At 32.5% G+C, this 20,812-nt stretch overlaps 2 protein-coding genes across 4 annotated transcripts; one reads left to right on the forward strand and one right to left on the reverse strand.

The window, feature by feature from the left end:
• Positions 1–983: 983 nt before the first annotated feature.
• On the forward strand, positions 984–12,246 carry LOC141693800 (26S proteasome regulatory subunit RPN13). Of its 3 annotated transcripts, XR_012563271.1 has the most exons (15): positions 984–1,137; positions 1,354–1,422; positions 3,954–4,046; positions 4,398–4,457; positions 5,962–6,000; positions 6,109–6,183; positions 6,262–6,328; positions 6,724–6,805; positions 9,490–9,614; positions 9,691–9,714; positions 10,359–10,453; positions 10,542–10,619; positions 10,700–10,754; positions 11,188–11,386; positions 11,869–12,246. XR_012563271.1 is itself a non-coding variant. In XM_074498967.1 (14 exons), exons 2-14 carry the CDS (start codon positions 1,384–1,386, stop codon positions 11,322–11,324), a joined length of 969 nt encoding a protein of 322 aa, XP_074355068.1. In that variant the 5' UTR covers positions 984–1,137; positions 1,354–1,383; the 3' UTR covers positions 11,325–11,610. The 3 variants fall into 3 exon arrangements, 2 of the variants coding, with proteins under 2 accessions (XP_074355068.1, XP_074355069.1); XM_074498967.1 differs by lacking the exon at positions 11,869–12,246 and having other exon boundaries at positions 11,188–11,610; XM_074498968.1 differs by lacking the exon at positions 11,869–12,246 and having other exon boundaries at positions 985–1,137; positions 9,499–9,614; positions 11,188–11,610.
• Positions 12,247–12,747: 501 nt separating this feature from the next.
• On the reverse strand, positions 12,748–18,210 carry LOC141692538 (putative serine/threonine-protein kinase PBL17). The gene is made up of 6 exons (XM_074497409.1): positions 17,802–18,210; positions 16,311–16,657; positions 15,017–15,152; positions 14,209–14,345; positions 13,899–14,022; positions 12,748–13,501 (listed from the first exon to the last, which is right to left on the reverse strand). Exons 1-6 carry the CDS (start codon positions 17,881–17,883, stop codon positions 12,981–12,983), a joined length of 1,347 nt encoding a protein of 448 aa, XP_074353510.1. The 5' UTR covers positions 17,884–18,210; the 3' UTR covers positions 12,748–12,980.
• Between the last annotated feature and the right edge of the window lie 2,602 nt (positions 18,211–20,812).

The following is a 20,812-nucleotide window of genomic DNA, read 5'->3' on the forward strand; positions in this document are numbered from 1 at the left end:
CTCTAACGGTATCCATACTGTTTTACGAAAATGAAACTAAAGATATTTTGTTAATAATAGTGCTGGAGTAAAACAAATCAATATATAACCCGGGTTTCCAAATTTTATACAACTAATGTAGGATAAAGCAAAATTAAATCATAAAATAATAGACTAGCTAAAACTTAAAAATATGTAATTTTATCTGGGTTAATATAATTTTTTTAATGTTGATTAGACTTTAAACAAATTAAACTAAATTAAATCTGAATATAGTTAATGAGATTTGATCGGTATAATTGATTTTAAACTAATAAAAAGTAATGTATTTAATTATATTTGATTTTAAGCTAATAAAAAGTAATGTATGTAATTATTCCGGACTAAAACAAGATTGGAGCCAAACTAAAATACTTCGTATAGGTTTGAGCTAAAATTTAGCTTTTAATGAAACATAATTATATTTTGTATATCCATCTCTAAATATCAATAAAATTATATATTTCAATCAAATTTTTTTTAAAAAATCATTAACTTATATGTGTGTGTATATTTATGATTATTGTCAAGTTATACATATTTAAAATTTCAAATAAATAAATTTAATATCTTAAAAATACCTCTTGAAATTAAATTCAAAAAATTATAAATTATTAAAAATAATCCATACGTCGCACGAATTTTAAGTTAGTACACAAAATTATAATTTCTAATCTTATTGTATAGATATATACTAGTACTTTTTTATATAGTATTATATAACAGTTCGATATAAAAAAACCACCATCAACAACGTTTTTAAGGGTTTTGTTATTTTCTTGGTTCAGATCGTTGTATTCGGATTTTTGGTTTGACAATTTTTTTTTGAAAATCCCTGCTTAAACAGTTCCCGCAAAGTACAGCCCGAAAATTCCAAAGCCCCACAAGTACCAGGATACAAGGCCCAACCCGAAAATGTAAAATTCGAAAAGAACTCTAAAGCCCTAATCAGTAACCACAAAATAATTTAATATGCAAGTGCAGCTTGTCTCAATAATTTACAAAACTCGTTTTCTGTTTTCGCAAGCAACGCTCTCCTCTTGTATCAATAACGAACACTTAAATATACACACACACACACACAACTCACTCTATTCCATACGTATACAGCACAAAAAGGTACTCCCAATCATTTCTACTATTTGTATTTTCTTTTAATTGTTGTTTTGTATACCGTTTTAATTAAGACAGCTATTAGTTAGGGTGAAAGTTTCAATTGATTTTTTTGGCTCCGTGGACATTAGATAATCAACTATTCTGCTTAATTCGATGTGATATGTTTTATAATATGTCTAATTACGTTTTTTATTTTTGTTTATTGTTTAATTTCGGCAGGTAATTAGATATAAAATAAAGGATTGAATTATGAGTTCTTCTACGGCAGATGATTTTCCAGCGATTCAGGTATTAAAGACTCGTTGATATGTTTACGAATAGTATCTCAAATGTGTTCTATTCGTTCGGTGTTCAGAAGCTTTTGTGTTTATTTTGTACTGTTTAATTGCTGTTCTAGGTGAATTTGAGCAGGTTTGGTAATCTAAGCTTCCGGTGTGTATATGTACTGATTAGTTAGCACTACAACGAGACGGAACTCATTTGGACTTAATGTTATAAACTAGTAGTTAGTGTCACACTGGTAGGTACGTTTTGTTAATTAAAGTGATAGGTTATATACCTATGTAGTTATGGAAATGTTTGAAATCAAAATCGCAAGTTTCGTAGAGAAAATCTAACAGACTTCGAATTAAGGTTTAAGAGTGCATTTGGGAAAAAGATAATATTACAGGAGTTAAACAGTGAAAGGTTGTTGAAAGTTTGTGAGTCATTATAATGTGAAAATATTAAATGTTTAATAATGATGACTAGAAAAAGAAATTGTACATGGTTGTGTTACACAAAAGTTGGTGTGCCGAAGTTAATTTGATGGAATTAGTTAAATGTTCATCTAAGAATATAATATAGAGGTAATCAAAGCGTAATAATTTCTCATCATTCAGAATTTATCATTACACAGTTTGCCTCAATACAATATCTATATCACCATATGTATACTCGTGTCTGTATTATCTATTAGGTGGGACGAGGCGGAACAGGAAATTATTTTTGAGCTTAGGAAGACTTAATAAAATTATATACACATATGTATACTCGTGTCTGTATTATCTATTAGGAATATTTTTGAATATACATATATGACTATAGTCATCTATCAATCACTCAATCAACCGTACCCGGTAAATATTGTTTATACAGTCTAGGACAGTGACTACGCAGCCTTACCGTCATTCCAAAGAATAAAGAGACTGTTTCCGCAAAAGACCCCGGCTTTTGTGTGCACAGATATATGTGTTCTAGGTACAAATTAATATATAGTGAACATAAAAGTAAGCGGGACGATACCTTGGCTCATGATTTTCTTCACATAGGACTTACATATACCGTAAAAACCATCTTCCTCCTAATTCTTAATGTCTCCGGGCAAAAAACGGGCAAAAAACTCACACTCAGTTGTCACATCCAAGATTTAGCCGGAACCTTTCTTCTTAATCACAATTAACATCAGGCACAACAATTAAGGATTCGCTCAACCCCTCGTAGGATACACTCGCTACTCGCTCTTCACTCCTCTCTTCGGCTCAACCCCTCGTAGGATACACTCGCTACTCGCTTTTCACTCCTCTCTTTCGGCTGTGAATCGTCCGACGCTACCGAATCAAATCAATGATTTCCTTGGTGACCTTGTTATCTTACTAATATATCCGGTTTAAATAGATTTGATTAGTCTATCTATTGGCTCCGCTACGAAACCCTAACCCTCCCCTATGAACTTATCTGATTATAAAACATTCGTCGACAATTAAATCAATTCAAATTTAATTTAATGTAGTGGGAGTAAAACGGCGAGGCTTATCCAATTTCAAGCCTTATCTAGGTTGTGTTGATGCATGAGAAAGCAAGGGTTTTGAGTTGTGATTAAGAATCTCAGGTCCTATAGTATGTATATAGTATATACCGTTCACAGGCAGGGTGAGAAAAGTCAAGGAAGCCACGATTCAAGCTTTTTTGCAGTGATTTAAAACTAACGCCAACGAAAGCCTCTTAATCAGTAACACTAAACCTACAAACATATACGGGTACTTTAGCCGGTTGAGACATGATCTTTCTACCTCATACCGAATTAATGACTAGAATAATCAAATTACTGCTTCTAGTGTATGAAGCAAAAATAGTCATCTATGAGTAGTCTAAATAATCATTAGGATTACTTTCTTACTATCCAATATAGGGTTTGTTCCTATAACTCTGATTATTTTTTAATTAATCAGATTTATTATTTAATGAATTGATGAATATTTAATCAATACAAGGATTTATGTTGTATTTCTATTGGATTCTTAACTGTGTAGGGGAATTCTGCCCCCTACTCGACTCCTTAACCTCATCCTGTATCAAGGGAGAGTGCTTTAACTTTTAAAATATATTTCTTTAATTCAGATGTTGTAAATGTTGTCAGTGTATATTTGCTTTAGTATTTTACTTTGCAAAAATTAATTATCTGCATAACGTGTATGTGCTATTCTGCTTTTAATGTACCTTGAACAATGTGAGGTTATTATGTTGACTGTAGTTGTATCTGATTGTGTTGCACAAAGTTGTCTGTATGTTTGTCTTCTGCTGTTTAAATAGGTTTTTTGCAAGTTGAGGTTGTGAAGGTGAAAACCTTTGGTCATGAAGGGTTTATTGTTGAATTCGGACCTCAATAATTCCATTCTTTATCTGTTTATTTAAGAATACGATGCCTAGAAACTACTTTATAAACATTTTTTGTTTGGTTAAATTCTATTTGCTTGACTGTAGCAAAAGCTCGAAATGTTTTTTTTCATGTGTAAGAGGCTACTTAATGTATATGTGACATTTCAATATCGTTGTGGCAGGAACCTTTTCTGGAATTTCGTGCTGGCAAAATGCGTCTGGAAGGAAAACAAGTAGTCTCTGATCCGCGTAAAGGGCTTGTTCGCATAGGAAGGGTAAGTGCTTGTAGTTGCTTGTGTATGTGAGTTCCAGTTGAGTTATGTAATTTATGGTGAGAGCTCCATGGAGAACTTAGATGTGGCATTATTACATCTAACAGAGTCTGCATCTTTAATCTTTTTATCTAATATATGAAAGCATCTAGATTAATTCTGGAGACTTGCCTAGCTAAAATTGACCGGAATCTCAACTGTTCATTTTGCTCATTAATTGTGAACTATCCGGTAGAATTACTTTCGCTTAAACTTGACAACCTCTCTTTTTGTATACGCCAAAATAATTGTCAAAATAAAACAAGAAAATAGTTTGAGATCTTTATGGAAACTAACGTTACACTTGTTTTATAGGGGGAAGAAGGTTTGATCCATTTCCAATGGCTTGATCGGACTACTAATGTCATCGAAGATGTATCCTGATTCTGTTTGACCTTTTCCATAACTTGGTAATATCTTATGCTGCCCATATGTATGTGGGCGTGGCCACACACACACACACACAGAGACAGTCCTCTTTTTATAGGTGCTTAATTGTTGATAATTAAACAACTTCAATCTGTATTTATCAGATTGCACGTTGGTACTTTAGAATGTGTGGTTTGACCCTTATATAACCTTGTCCATGAAGTTTATGATTTTTCCCGGAAACCCAGCGTCCCTGGTTAGACTTTTTGTATCTAAAGAAGACCTGCATTCATATCCATTTATCCTCCCTGTTTACTAGAATTTTTGTATCTGATGAAAACCTACATTCATATCCATTTGATTGTTTATTGTGCGCTATATCGGGTCTATTGTTATATAGTTGATGTGGATCATGCAAGCTTTGTTAAGGGAATAGATGTTGAGAGAGTGGGAGCTTACCTGACAAGGTCATAAACCGTAAAGTATATTAGAGGAGTCCTACACTTTTAGAAATTGTGTTACCGGGATGCTGTAGATTACTACCCTTTTCCGTTTCTTGTGCCAGGCATACCATCAATTTAATTCAATATCGTGGTGGCAGTTCTTTTGGTCAAATATCTTAGGTCTGTTGTCACTTGTGCCTTTTTTACTTACCAATAACTAGTTAAAGTTTATGCATACATGTAGGGCACGTTTTCTTAAAATATGGCCATAGTATTATATTTTATATGAGGTGATCATTAGTGGCGCAGAAAATCTTTTAACGCTTTTAACCTGTGAATATTTATTTTAAGAGCCAAGTCCCAGTTAGTATGTTTATGCATTGAAATTTTCCGATGATGCTTGGACTCTTTAGAAGGATCTGACACATACACAAATCAGAGTGTCAGATTCTCCGACATTTGGATTTGGAGAGGGCAGTTCTGTTTTCAATTTATATGATACTTTTGTAAAATAAATGCCTTTGTTTAATTTAAAAATAAAAAATAAACTTTTGAATACAAAGGTAAAATTATATTTGCTCTATGTATATATATGTATAGCAGGTACAATGTAAGAATTTAAAAAGTCAAATCTAACATTGAAGAGGTAAGTTGGCAAAATATGGTACAATAGGAAAGTAAATTTGTTATAATTACCTTAGTATATTGTGTATAATAATCAGTTGAACAAATCGAGGGTTTTTATATGTTCTTCTCCTTCTACAATTTAACCTCTCTGTCTTGTATTTTCTTCTTCTCTTCTTTTTTCTTAGAGATAAGTTGTTGAAGTTAAGTTAGGTTGTCGGAGATGAAAAGTCCATTTTCACATGGAGGATCTGATCCGGATCCCCGCGTCCACGACACGGGTACAGCTGGGTCTTCCTGAGTCCGGACAGTCCGAGCATTACAGAAATTTTCATCATTGCGTGTTTAATTACTTGCCTTTTCTAGTTTCATGTTCATAGAACAATATATTAAATTTAACATCTTTGCATTTTATGTTTTACCTTGACTCCTAGTAAACGTAGGATCAGATCATCTTTCCTGATGAGGGTGTTTTTGAAAAGGTATGTTCACTCTCTGATTTACTGTTTGTGTTATTATTCTCTAATAAAAGTTAACTCAATTCTTTTATTAACTATTTATTTTTGCTACTTTTTTTTGGAACATTGAAGGTTAACCAGTCATCCGAAAGAGTTTACATCTTGAAGTTTCAGACAGACGATAGAAAGTTTTTTTTCTGGATGCAGGTGAATACTGTTGAATCTCTGTTGTGAAGTTTAATTGTGTTATGATGCTTGCTCACTGTTTCTTAAATCTCTCTACAGGAGCCTGGTTCTGATAATGACATGCAAATATGTAGCGCGGTCAACCTCTTCATCAATCAGCCTCTGGGTACCAAAGATCAATATATACTTATTTTACAATCCCGGAGTCATGTATTTTTTTTTCTGTGTAAAATCTGTCATAAAATATTTGTTCTTGCTTTACGATATTTATTTATAAGACCAGAACTCCGTTGTAGCGTCTGCCTGTTGTATGGTTGAACAGGTGCTTCCCTCTTTCTCTCTGCATACTTCTAAAATGATCTTAACCTTGGAATAAGTTGAGGCAGTCCCTAATATAACTTTTTTGTTTATTTGTATTTTCTGACAATGCACCAAAACTGGCCTTCCATTGTGCACCAGTGTGTTTGCAATTTTCTGATATTAAGATCTTGAATGCTTCTAGTGATGACTGATTTAGATGTCCTCACAGCTTTATAACTGATCTGAAGTCTATTATCTCAGAGTTTCCTGGTGAAGAAGAAATAGATGCTTCTGCTCCTCTCCAAAATTCTGACGACATGACCGAAGATGATATTTCCTCAAGGTAATGTGGGTAGAGCTATTCAGTAACAAGCAAATTATTACATTTCAAAGTCTTGTACAAAATTATAATAAAGATAATCTAGAAGTTGAACTTCGAGTTCACATTGACTGTGACTTTCTTCTGTGTATGGCATGAATAGGTTGACCCATATTTAATTAAAATGCATAATCACAAAAGATTTTTTGATATATTTGTAATTTAATTTTGAAAACAACAGAGAATTACAAAAGGGTTGTTTTGTATACTTCTTTAACCGGAATAAGGAGCATTTACTCTGAATTCAATATTATAAGATAATCTAACCTGTAGTCGCTAGAAATAGACCAATCTAGCACTTCTGTGGATAAGCATTAATATTAGTACAAGATCAGGAAATGACACCTGGTCCTCTGCTATTTATTTATAGGACACGGTGAGCATAAATATCCCCTACCTCTATTATCTATATGATTTAATTCTTCCGTTCTCAATTTCCCTTTCTCCATTACTTGATTAGCTAGTAAGATTTTGGTCATCTATCATGGGAAAGTCAAGTTACTAAGCACTATATCTTCTTACCTCTTTTTACGACGAATTGTGCCTTTGGGCCTAGAATATGTTTGGATCTTCCTCTAGTAGTTCTCATGAGATGCTCAAATAAAGAACTTACTAGAAAAAAGTTTACCACCTTTGCCTTCAAAATATCGGTGGCTTTGGGTCAAGCAGGGTTTAGGTTTCTACCTGTTGAATGATATGATTCTTGATCGGATTAGAAAAGTTAAATAAATAAATAAATAAATAAATATATGGGGCTGTTTAAATAGAAACTGCCTTAAAATAAAAACTAGAAACTAAGGCCCAGCCCACCTCACTTTAGTACTATCCACCCACCTCATTCTCAATTCACTGTAAACAACCCCGACTCTTCCCCCAAAACCCCACAGTTCAACTTACCTCATTACCCCACCCTATCACAGTAATCACCTCTACCACCATCATCAGCCCCCGTTACCACCGTCATCCATGTTCGTTCCTCTCCATTTACCCCATACATTCCTTCATTCATATTTTCTAAACTTTTCTTCTTTTTTATGAGCTTTTTCTTTTCTCACCTCTCTACACATGATAATCACTGTATTAATAGTTAAAGTTAGTGATTTTTGTTTGATATTATGGCTGTTACAGTCATGGTAGTCATGGTGATGAAGGTGAGATAGGTGGTGGTGTTATAATGATTGTGTTTAACGATCAATATAAATACCATATGTGCTATATTCCGGCGATAAATCACTAATTATACTTACAAGAATCACTAAAATTTAGCTAAATTAACTAATAATATAAAAAGATCAGAGAGAGATATTGAATTTTGTTGGGCCTGATCCACTTATGTGGGTTATGGTTTTATCAAGACCAGATAAATAAATGAAAAAAAATTACAGGAAAAGACCTGAGAGCAGACAAAGAAATCAAAAAGGGGGAGACAAAGCATTGCTGTAAGTATGGTATTCAAACTGATATACTCTTCAATCACTAAATCGTATGACGACAATTACTAAACTGTACATAATAATCACCTAAATTACAGATAGTAATCACTATATTGTACATAGATTTCATTATTTACATGGTCTGGTTTCTAGGCCCTAGACTAAATTAGGGTTTAGGCTCTAGGGTTTAGGGACCCTACACCCTAAACCCTAAATAAATGGAATGTTTATTAACCAATTTCTTATTATTAGAAAGAACGAAATATTTTTAAAACCTATTTAAGGAATTGGTGAACCCTAAAAACTTAACAACTTCTAAATTAAGTTCCAATTTAAATTTTAGATAGTAATTTCTAGATTTTGAATCACTAATTATGCTTATGAGAATCACTAAAATTAAGAAAGATCTGAAATTATAGTAATTTCGGTTTAGTGATTCTGTTTAGTATAAATAGTGATTATCGTCGGAATATAACAAATATGGTATGCAAATCGATCGTTGGTAGATGAAGAAAAATATAGTGAAGTCAGATTTTAAAAAAAGTTTGTCGATTAATGAAAAAATTAAATTAAAAATAAGAATAAAATTATTTACGCAAGGTACAGAGTACACAGAGGGCCCAGAGGGAGTCACGTGAAATTGGAGGGGGAGAGAGAATGAGTGGATAAAATTTGTGTGGTGGAGATTCAATCCAATCTATAAAATTAGTGGTTTTCATTGGTTTCTAGTTTTTAGAATAAAGTTTGTTTCTATTTGACCATACCCCTATATATATATGAAGTTGCACGAATTAGGTTATATATATATACATATATGTGTGTGTGTATGTGAAGTTGCATGAATCAAGTTGTCAAATTAACCACTCTTAACTGTACATAAACTGGCTTTATGTATACTAGTTCTCACAGTTTGCTTTGTTTAGTTATTCAACCCATCTTTAATCCTGGCATGCCTCATTAAATAATATTAAAAAATTATGATAAAGACTCCTGAACTCTCTCCTTGCAAATATTAGAGAAGAACTTTATGCTATTGATGTGCAGGTGCTAACTTTTGTCTACTTTGTTTCCCATGATCTAGGTTCTTTTATCTCATATCCTTTGTTAATTGAGTCATTGATACACTTGTAGCTTTTTTTCATTTGTATTTTAAAGTCTTCTTTGAAATTATTCTATTACTGTTGCATGATTTATTATTAAGGAGCTTAATCCTAGGTCTTTCAGGGCAGGAAATTTGGTAGGCCCAAGTACGGGGGCTGAATTTACTAGTGACGTGACCTCTTCAGGGCCTGTGAAACTGGTGGATCTGCAGCGGATATTAAGTAACATTGGGTCGACAGGTTTTAAATCATCTATTCGGTCTATTTTTCTAGTACTTCCTTTACACCTTTAGGGACTGACCACCTTTTTTTATAGATGAAGCTGGAGATCCAGATGCAGGTAAGAATTCAAGAAGTCTGATCTGATATGGCCTTGTATGTTTAGGTTCTGATTGCTGATTGCTCTTGGAAATGATCCAGAGATATACATACAGTTTTAATAGATATATATGAATTTATAATTAATATATGTATACTTGTTTGTATAATAATACAGAATTTCATAATATAGTATGTAAGTATGATTTAATATATATTTATATAATATGTTTTGTAAATTTTTTACCTAGAAATTATATTTTTGAATTTATATTTATATTCAATTTTACACGAAAAATGACACGAGAAGTACATGATACGAAAGTACACGAACACTAAATGGATTGTGTTTAGGTTTAGTATTTGATTACGCGAAACACTGAAGTACACGACATGAACGAATTGTCAGGTCCTACCAGGATGGTAGAAGTAAATCTATAAATAAGGAAGAAGTGATGGACCCTGAAAAGAAAAGAAATTAGAAATATAAGTGTTAGATGAATAATGAAAGAAACGGAAGTCACACAAAGTCTAAAAATAAACGCAAGTCGGACAAAATTTAGAGCTGAGATTGTTTGTTAAAGAATTTCAGGCATCGAGACAATTGATAGCTTGCTCTCTGCTACTTTAAATTTGGTTTTTTTGCATTCTTGACTTTTGCTTTAGGCTTGGGATTAGGGGATATTTTAAAGCCTGAGCTAATATTGCCGTTGATCGACACGTTATCACTGGAACAAGGGCTGGCATCATACTTACCTGAGGTCAATATATGATATCTAACTATATTGTCAACTGAATTTATTGTATTCATGTTTGCTGCATTTTTCTGAGACTTCTGTATCATTTTAGGGTCAATGGTCTCCAGAAGATTTGATGGAAATTCTACAAAGCCCTCCTTTCCGCCAACAAGTGGATTCATTTACTTATGTAAGAGACTTCAGTGATATTGTTTCTTGTACGACCTTAATCAGTTGGCCTATTTGTGAATGTTTCTTGCGTATCTGTAGGTGCTTCGAACAGGACAGATTGATCTTACTCAGTTTGGAATTGACCCAAGTAAATGTGAGTCAATTATATTTGTTGTTGCAAGATTAAAAAATTTTAAATTTGTTATTGGTCTTTAAATTTGATGAAGACATTGTGCATCATGACTAGTTGAGCTAGTTTGAGTGTTTTGTAATGCAAGTTAAACATAGTCCTGGATTAGCCTTGGTCTGATAGGCTTTAACACCAAAATCATTAGCAGACTTGTCAAGGTATTGTAAGTCCAGTGAATTAGTTGCTTCCTATATGTTCTGATCCAAAGACATTTAGATGTTGATTTAAAATCGTACAAAGGGCCTCTAGCGTTTGTTTAGTTTACATCCGAATTAAGATTTAAGTTGTGTCAAGTGTACGAATGTCGTTTGAAATTTGGCAAGAAGAATCAGAGCCAGTGGTGCACTTTCTCAGTTAATTATTTTTTTCTAAAATAATTTGTTATGGTTTGCTGCAGATAAATTCACTGTTTTATCTTTCCTCGAGGCGCTTGAAGATTCAGTTTTGAAGACATCAGCTTCATCAAGGTTGGATGACAAGGATTCAATATCTCAGGCCTTGAACAAGAATGATTCAATGGATGAAGGCCAATAATAGTAGCCAGCTGATTTGTTTCGATCAGATATTGTGAATTGTGATTTATTTCTCCAGCGCTTGTGAGACTTACTCTTTTGTAAAAGGCATTGTGTTTCCGTGTATGAAGATGCATGCGGGATGGATTGGGAAACATATATTAAAAACATATGAATTAGAATGGTTTTGTCAAATACCACATTAGTTCGCTACATGTTTGGATAAAACGTTATAAATCTGTAACCTCTCAGTTCTCACCAGCTTCGAAATTTTCTATGAAACAGCAGCACCCTTATTGTTATGATCATTGTGATTTTGTATTGCATATGAAAATTCTAAATCCCTGTTTGTTTCATCCTTATCTGACCGAATAAATGATTACTTTTTTAAGGTATGGGTAGTTTCAGAAATAAGTACCTTGACATAATTGACCAACTGAAATGGATATCCCAGCTAAGTGGGTCTTCTAGTCTTTTGCCATCTTGCTTCCTTTTCTTGTACATCTTTTCTTGAATTTTATTTGTTGTTTGGCCTACTAATCGTATTTCTCCTTCATAATCTGCAGGAGATCACAGTGGTCTTCAACAAGAATTGCATGATAAGTTATTCTGCATACAGAAACATTTTCCCTATATGGGCTTTAGGAGAATATCGATGCAAAGTACTTCGAGTTTCATGATTAATCATCATACATGATGTTTTTATCCTTCTTTGTATCGAATTCGACCCTGGGACTTGCTAAAGTGAACAGGAAATTACAATCTTCGGGGAAAAATCCTTCTGTTTCTAACTATTACAAGTAATATGAACCGTTAATTATATGAGATATGGTCGTGATAAATCCAATTCCTAACACTTTGAGATTTTAGAAGAACTGGTAACTTAACATGAACTGTCTTATATGTACACTGTTGTCAGCTAGCTCTCCTTTTCTTGTTCTTCATTTTGATTGATCTCTTGCCTATACATGCATAATGCATTGAAAATATTGATGGCTCGGAACATACATTTGCAAGCCAACCACTACATCAAATCTCTGGGTTTTAAGTTTGTGCTCAGCGCTAGAAGATTATGTGGTTAAAAAGTAAGATTTCGCCTCACCTTGTCCGACAACACGTTACCGTCATTAATTTTTTTGTTTATAAGAAATGGATATATAAGGACTAAATTTATAAAACTTTACACATTTTGGTGTACTAAGAATAGACTTTTTTTTAATAAGAATGGTCTCCTTTTTTTCTTTACAGATAATTTGTCATCCTGAATGTTCGGATTTTTATAACTACAATTCTGTTCAGTGATCAATTGTGGTAAATAGTATTACTACATCTTATCCATTAATAACTTGATGTACCATACATGTGTGCGTCTATACCAATTACCAGCTTCTGAAGGAAGTGCTAAGTGGAATATGCGGGCTTGTGGTGCTCTCATACAAACAAAAAACAATAATAACAAATTTTAAATTGGGGAAATTGAAACCGATTGAGAGTAAGGTGACTAAAGTCTTGTAATACAAAGCTTACATAAACTACTGCTTAAACTCACATTCTTTATTAAGCAACTCTAAAATTTTAGCTTACATGAAACCCAATGCCCAGGTTTAAATTCTTCATAAATCCGATCTTTCATCAAACATATTATTATCATAAGGGTTATAGAGAGATTTTATAGAGATCACGATCTTTCATAAGGGTCATAGAGATCATTCTCTTTTGGAGGTTCATTCTTGCTCCTTTCCGGCGTGCTCATTGGAGCTTCTGCATCTTTTAACCTCTCATTTTCATTTTGTTTACTTCTATGATTGTCGGTTGGATTGCTTGGAATACTCTTGGGAACCTCGTAAAGAGTTGCACTATTTCCACTTTGAATCGATACATTTTCTCGTCTATGTTGTATCTGAACAGATTCAAGTATATCAACTACCTGGCTCATGACAGGCCTTCCTTTTGGGTTTTGGCTAAGGCATTGATAAGCCAAATTTGCCACCTTTATGGCAGTTTTATTTGAGTACTGCCCTTCCATTCTCGGATCTAATATTCTCAAAAGCTTCTTGTGATGGTTCAACAGAGGCCGGGCCCACTCCACCAGGTTATGCTCTCGGCTAGGTCGGCTCCTGTCCATGGCTTTCCTTCCTATCAACATTTCAAGTAGCACCACTCCAAAACCATATATATCACTTCTAGCTGTCAAATGACCTGCAAGCAATATAACATAAATAAACATGGAAAACTAGTTCGGCAAAGCCACGTAAAAGAAATATCTAATAATCCTATTAGAAATTTATATCAGGTTCAATATCCACTCCACAACAAAATCATTACCATTAACAATATTTATTTAACTCAACTATAATATTTACCTAATAATTCCCTTGCTATAACAAAAATAAAGTCAAAAAATAAACTCAAAGTTTCATTCTGCAGTTCATAGTAGAACAAGAAGTTCTCTGCGTAATTTTGGTTATCTACAATATGCCTCAGTTAGTGGTAATACGAACAGTACATAATTACTCATTGATCCAGATAAAAGAATCTTTAATTATCAAACATGTAATATATGTTAGTCGTTGAAACCTGCTAACTAAATGCTTACCTGTCATTACATATTCAGGAGCTGCATAACCATAAGTTCCCATAACCCGTGTTGATACATGCGTTTGATCTCCCATAGGTCCATCCTTTGCAAGTCCGAAGTCAGAAAGTTTTGCATTGAAATGCTACATATTTAAGTTATATTCTGTTGTCAGCAAAATTGATGTAGACTTCAAAGCTCATGTTAATTTATAAATAATAGCATAGCCAACAAGACCATAGTTGGCTGACTACATGTGAGCCTGTGAACACCTTTCATGAAAACAAATATTGAGTCCTACAATAAAACATATCCATACTGCACAACTAACCCCATCGAGCAATATGTTTGATGTCTTAAAATCCCGGTAGATAATAGATCTTTCTGCACCATGAAGAAAAGCGAGCCCTTTTGCAGCATCCAAAGCAATCTTTAACCTTCTTGCCCAAGTCATAGTTGCACTCACTCCTGTAAAAATGCACAAGCCAGATAAGCTTTCTTCATATGCCAATACCAGAAATGACACAGCAAACTACTTTAATCACTTGGGAAGCATATACTACCTCGAATCGAAGACTATACACATTCTCATGTTAAGTCCATAATACTATAATGAATCTCATTTCAACATTGCTGGTATTAAATCTAAGATATTGGAAAGAAATAGAACAAAATTGTTCTTCTAATATTCAAAAATAATAAAGTATAGATGTCTTATCAAAAAAACTTTACTTGAAAGCTTTATCATCTCTAAAGACTACTGCTACTTCTAGTCTTACAACATTCATGAAGCAAAAGTTTACAATTAAATGAAAATGTCAATCAGAATTAGATTTCTATACCAGATGTTTTTGAGAAGTTAAGAGAGTTATTGGGTGAGACTCAAGAGAATAGGTTATGTGTTAGTATGCCATGATCTAGTGACTCGGATAGGAGCTTCAACCCTGTTCCCAACATGATATATATAATATAATATATCAATTATCAAATTTCCTAAAGTAAGTCTAATGTCTAAAGATGTGAGCCTGTGAATGAAAGTAAATATTTACATCAACAATACTATTGCATAATAAAAAGTTAAACCATACTAATCCAACAAATATAAGAAATGGAAAAGGTGATTCGCATCCGTCACATACTTTGGAAAAGGTGATTTTCCAGGCTCCCAGATGCCATATATTCGTAGACTAGAAGCCTGTGGTCATCATCACAGCAGTACCCTATGAGCTTCACGAGATTAGGGTGTTCGAGCTGTCCCAAATAGTTAACTTCAGCCTGCAGAAGTAGAAAACCAGAGTTTGAGTTTTAAAACTAATTGAAACAAGTTTACATTAAGTTGTAAAATGATCTACATTAAAGGGAATACAGTTGTAGCTTAGAAACCACAAAATAACTACAGAATCTAAAGCACATTCAACCAAGTCGTAAGAACGCATGTAATTCTAGATGTCATTTGTTAAAAGGAGATGTACAGCCTCTAATGGACCTGAAACTGGAATGATAATCCGTACTGAATATGTAAAAGGATGCTCAGCCTTGAATGCAATATAGAATTGTAATAGCCTTCACAAAGAGTTCTACTATACCATTTTTCTTGTGATTGAGTTCTTACATACGGTTATTTCTCTAAATTAGCAATAGGGGGCTTTTAAGAAAAAATCTTGCTTATTTAGCTCTTCTTTCAATTGATGCTAATGATGTCATTATGGGAGAGTGAGTAATGATGCTACTGATGGTTTAATCGTTAGGCAATTTTCACGTATGCATCTAAATTACACATCAACCCTGTAAATATAGGCATCTAGAAAATGATAAAAGCAACATTACAAATAGATGCATCATTAAGATAAATATAGGCATCTAGAAAATGATTAGCTAGCTCAAATGTGTTGTGAGGTCGATATTGGCTTGAACAAAGAGGCACAAACTTGACAGAAGCGAATGTTAAATAGTGACACTATTAGCAAAATAATAAGCTGAGATCTACTTCACAGTTAAATATAATGCTTAGAAACTTCTAGCATTCTAGCAAGCATCTTCGAATTCCGTTTACTTTTAAGGTACCCATGCAACAAACAAATGAAGATGTATAGAAACATTGATCAACCAAATTGAGTATTTCCTTTGATTACACTATCCAAGTATCATTACTAGATCCCATTTTGGAGACTGAAGGTCAATGGTGGCAACCTAAAAATGGCTAGTTGGCTACAGTCTTAACTAATCCATTTATGAAATACCGTCTGGTGGCATCAAAAATGTCGATATGAATTCAGTATCTACTCTCACCTGCCACCATGGACGTAACTAGGTTTGAATTTTCTTTTGTATGAACAGCTCTTCGTTGCAGTGGAGTATATGTTAAACTATAAAGTAACACGCAACTAATTCTTGTATAGGAAACTTTTGAAATATTTTGATGAAAAAAATTACCAGCCATTCTCTGTCGCCTTGAATTCCTTCTGGATCAAGCTCTTTGATGGCAACTTCCGTTTTATTGTAACCAGGCCTAACATTCTCATCTATAACTCCTTTGTAAACAATTCCAAATCCACCCTCCCCAAGAACTTGATCAGGGCGAAACACCTTGGTGGCCAACCTCATCTCATCATATGTAAAGATATCAAGATTACTATTCCCCGGATTCCGGCGAAGATCCCTGACATTCTTTGGTATCACGACGACACTGTTTGCTTTGGCATTTTTATTTGATTCAGCAGACTTTGGAAAGGTAGAATTTGCATTGGTGGGAGTTGCGACAACAACACGATCAGCTCCAACTGTAAATAATGATGAAGGTTTAGGTCAGCACAATTACTACCCAGTCTACACCCTTGACATTCTGCTCAGTTCAAAAACAATAAACAAACAACCCTCCTAATGGACCCCTTTAAGCGCAGTTTCTGAGCCTTTCTTTCCACAAATTCCATCACCACCATTACACCAATTCAATATGTTGTTTTACATTTATTTCAGTTCAACAAAATCAAAACAAAAAATTCAAGCACATTAATTGCAATAAATGAGTTTTTTGTAGGGCAACATTAGAACTTCAACGAGCTCTTGTAAGAAATTTACTTCTTCTATAGAAAAAAGCGAACTATTGGTGGATTAGTTGGCAGCATCCTACTTGTTTCATAACAAGGGGCTATCCTTAAAAAGCGAACTATTGGTGGAAGGAGATAGACCCTTGCGGATTTACTACTAGGCAATCCCTAAAAACTCATCACCTAATTCATCTTCTTATTTTATTTTTCGCTAAATAACTTAAATCATCTTCATCTTCTTTGCTGTACTTAAAATCATCTTCAATTGCAATCTCCATTATGTTATATTCATTACTCTTTTTAGATAATAATATACTTTAATTCCTTAAAAGTTAGTAAAACATAACATCTATGAAATCAGAATAACAAAATTCACCAATTTCACTTTTACAAGTGACAGCTAAGATGACACCTAATTCCAGCTAAACCACGGCAACATGCATGAGTGATGTCACATTAGGTCCAAATAAATAATAATCAATCAAAATAAACTCAAACCTACCCCTTGTATCCCTACCCTAGACTTAAAAATTGTACACAAACCTTATCTCTATTCGTAGAAAAGCTAAGAGCTTATTTCAAGATTTTTTCTCAGTTAGAAAGACAAACATTGTTTGATAATCATGTATATTCACTTAATCTCTACTCGTAGAAAGTCTGTTTCCGTAAAGACCCCCGCAACTTACCCCAAAGATACTGATAACCCTTTACACAAAATGCAATACTTAATCACAACTTCACAAGTCTTAAAATCTACACATAATCCATAATTCAAATCAGACTCCCACTAGAACAAATAACTACCACAGCCCAATCTAAAATTAGTAGCAAGATAATAAAATAATTTAAAAAAAGAAGAAAACAGTTTAAATTGTACCTGGATTCTTATTAAGAGACTGACCATACTGCTGCTGCTGTTGATATTGCTCATCTACTTCAAAACTGTAACAATTCCCCATGAATCTCAACACTAAAACACAATCTTTTTTTCACATTTCAACTCTCCATCACTTTAGTTACACAACAAAACAAACATATATATTTTTCACTAAAAATCAAGAATCTTGTACTTGAGTAGTGATTAACAACACATAAAATAACTGTTTTTGGGCCAGAAAAAGCAATAAATACACCTGGGTGTCCAAGATTTTATTGTGGGCTAACACAAAATCAAAACTTTTTTAAGCCCAAATCCGATCTGAGTTACATTCAATATGAAATGTAATCACACAAGTATGTACTTGCAGAGGGAGATAAGTGGGGAAAGAGGAAGAGGTGTTTTATTGGGAGAGGTTACTATATATAGATGTTAAAACTCTACAATTTTGAGAGTTTTGTTTTTGGAACCTTAATTTTTAATTAATTAATAAGTTTCCTTTATCCGTCTGCTTTAACGGTTTTTTAAAAAAAAACGAATTTTCTACTACGTGACCACAATTTTTGATCATTTTAATTAATGTATTTTTTGTTTATAGAGAGATACACTATTATTAAAAAAATGAAATCAATTACTATGGCTTAAATATATAAATTTTTGTATTTATTATATGCTCATAAATATATAGTAAAAAATTGAAAAAAAAAGTTGTTTTAAAATACTTATTCTTATATTAATTTTTTCAGATTTATTATTATACTACTGTTTTCAGTTTTAAACAGACGTACAAATAATTAAAGTAATATAATACAATTATTAGAATTTATTAAAAATTATTAATGTATACTATACTATAATAACCGGAATGTGGTATAATTTGTAGTTTGGTTAACCCCTCATTTTGGTTATCTCTTTTCATCTTAATCGTCGGATCTTCTTCATCAAATAATCAGAGCTGTTAGATCCAAATACTAAAAAAATACATTACACAAGTTTTCAAGTTCGAATCCCGTCAACAACAATCATTTATATTATTATTTATAAAAATACATATAAGTTCTCAGTTTCGAATCCCGTTAACAACAAACATTTATATTATTATTTATAAAAATACATATAAGTTTTCAGGTTCGAATTTGAGTAACAACAAACATTAACATAGATAATATCAAGTATATACTATTTATAATATTTGAACTTAACTTCAAATTATACATAATAAAAATATAATTATATAATCAATATTTAGTATTTAATTATTTTTATAAAATTTTAATAAATTTAAATAAAATAAAAATAAAAATATATAAATATTAACAAAGACCCGTGCATCGCACGGGCCGTAAGCTAGTATAAGTAATACTTATTTTCTTAATAAGACTACTCCCGATAATTTAAATGTAATTTTAGTTTATTTATAGGAGAAATAGGAGTACAGTACAAGAGTAAATTAGTTAGATGAGACGTTGAAATAATGAAAAAAAATCTTGAAATATGATTATCTTATTTATACGTTCGATTTGACAAGCCAAGTCTTTTCTTCTTCCAAAATATTTAATGAGACAAGTGGTATGGACGAAAATTCCAAAATACAAGTCAACTAGTCAGTCTTACAGTACCCGGTGACCCGGTCTTTGCCTTCGCAATTCGCATTCAAAAGCCAACGCATCTTGTTTTATTAGATGCACCGATATTTCCCGTCTGCTCAAAACATAAACCAACCAATCAAAAATGTCATTTGCAAATTAGTTGTCACGTTTAATTTTTACAGTATTTTTAGATGAATTTACATATATTTCCTTTATTTGTTTTTCTAAAAATATTGTAATTAAAATTTTATATTTTAAATTTTAATTCACAAAAATATATTTTAAATTTTAATTAATAAAAATATGCGGTCAAATCACTTAAATTACGTGCAAAAATCTAACTAAACAACTAATTTGAGACGGAGGGAGTTTCGCTTTACAAAAAAATTATGATAAAATTATATACGTGACCTTAATTTCATTCGAGAGAACGAATCATCCTGTGAATATTAAATTGCAAAAATCAGGCATCAATTTAACTCTATTTATTCCGAAAGTATGAATTTTCATAAATTAAAATGTATTTATAATGAGTACCCAACTAACTAATTCAAATATTATTTTTATAATTTTTATTGAAAATATGAAATTCATCCATCGTATTTTAGTGTGAAAATGTTAAAAATAATATATTTATTCTTTATTATTAATTATTATTAATTTAACATGAATACAATATAAACATTCAACTGTTAACGTGCAATTTTGATAACTTTGGAAGGTGATGGCCGATTCTGACTTGCTCCAAGTGCACAGAAATCACCTGGGCCATTTTCAATCACCGAGGGCAATGGGTGATTTTGGCTGGTCTTGGTGCATCAAATCCTTGCCTTAGACAATTTCTCTTGTTTGAAATATGAGGGACGACTGGAGATTTTAAAGAGGGATAAAGTTACCTTTTATACTTTGTAATTAACAAAATTCTCCGATCGAGGGCTTGTTTGATTTGGGGTTGAATAAAAAGGGTCTGGATTGGGCTTGTTGGGTTGGGTTGAGATAGATTGAACCATCAACATATTTAGATTAAAACATGAGTAGGGGAGGATTAAACCCTTAATTTTTTTCAGTTGAAAATCAAGTGAGGGTTGGATATAGGTGCCCGTTTAAAAATTTTTAAAATAAGTAATTTATAATTTAAACTGAACAAGTGAATTATAAGTGAAAAGTAGAAAAATATTTATAAATTAAATAAGTGTTTGGATAATTTACTTATAAGTCAGATTTTTTTTCTTAAATGAACTAAAATAAATCATATAATAAATATAATTACTTTAATTCTTTAATTTTAAGTTAGATTAACATTTAAAAATATATATTTTACAAATTACTACTGAGGTTGATAAATCAGCGAAAAATCAAAATAAGTTGAAAAAAAGTATGTGATTACTGACATTCAACTTATCAGCTTATAAGTTATAAATT

Source organism: Apium graveolens, chromosome 10, assembly GCF_009905375.1.
Source record: "Apium graveolens cultivar Ventura chromosome 10, ASM990537v1, whole genome shotgun sequence".
Taxonomy (NCBI): Eukaryota; Viridiplantae; Streptophyta; class Magnoliopsida; order Apiales; family Apiaceae; genus Apium; species Apium graveolens.

Bases quoted from the DNA above. Each gene is read 5' to 3' on its own strand.
- LOC141692538 (XM_074497409.1), bottom strand. From the start codon at position 17,883: ATGGGGAATTGTTACAGTTTTGAAGTAGATGAGCAATATCAACAGCAG. The intron at 14,346-15,016 runs GTATGTGACGGA...GCATTTTTACAG, and splicing joins GGAAAATCACCTTTTCCAAA to GAGTGAGTGCAACTATGACT. The intron at 13,502-13,898 runs GTAAGCATTTAG...TATTGCTTGCAG, and splicing joins TCCTGAATATGTAATGACAG to GTCATTTGACAGCTAGAAGT.
- LOC141693800 (XM_074498967.1), top strand. From the start codon at position 1,384: ATGAGTTCTTCTACGGCAGATGATTTTCCAGCGATTCAG. The intron at 9,715-10,358 runs GTAAGAATTCAA...CTTTTGCTTTAG, and splicing joins AGCTGGAGATCCAGATGCAG to GCTTGGGATTAGGGGATATT. The intron at 10,620-10,699 runs GTAAGAGACTTC...GCGTATCTGTAG, and splicing joins AAGTGGATTCATTTACTTAT to GTGCTTCGAACAGGACAGAT.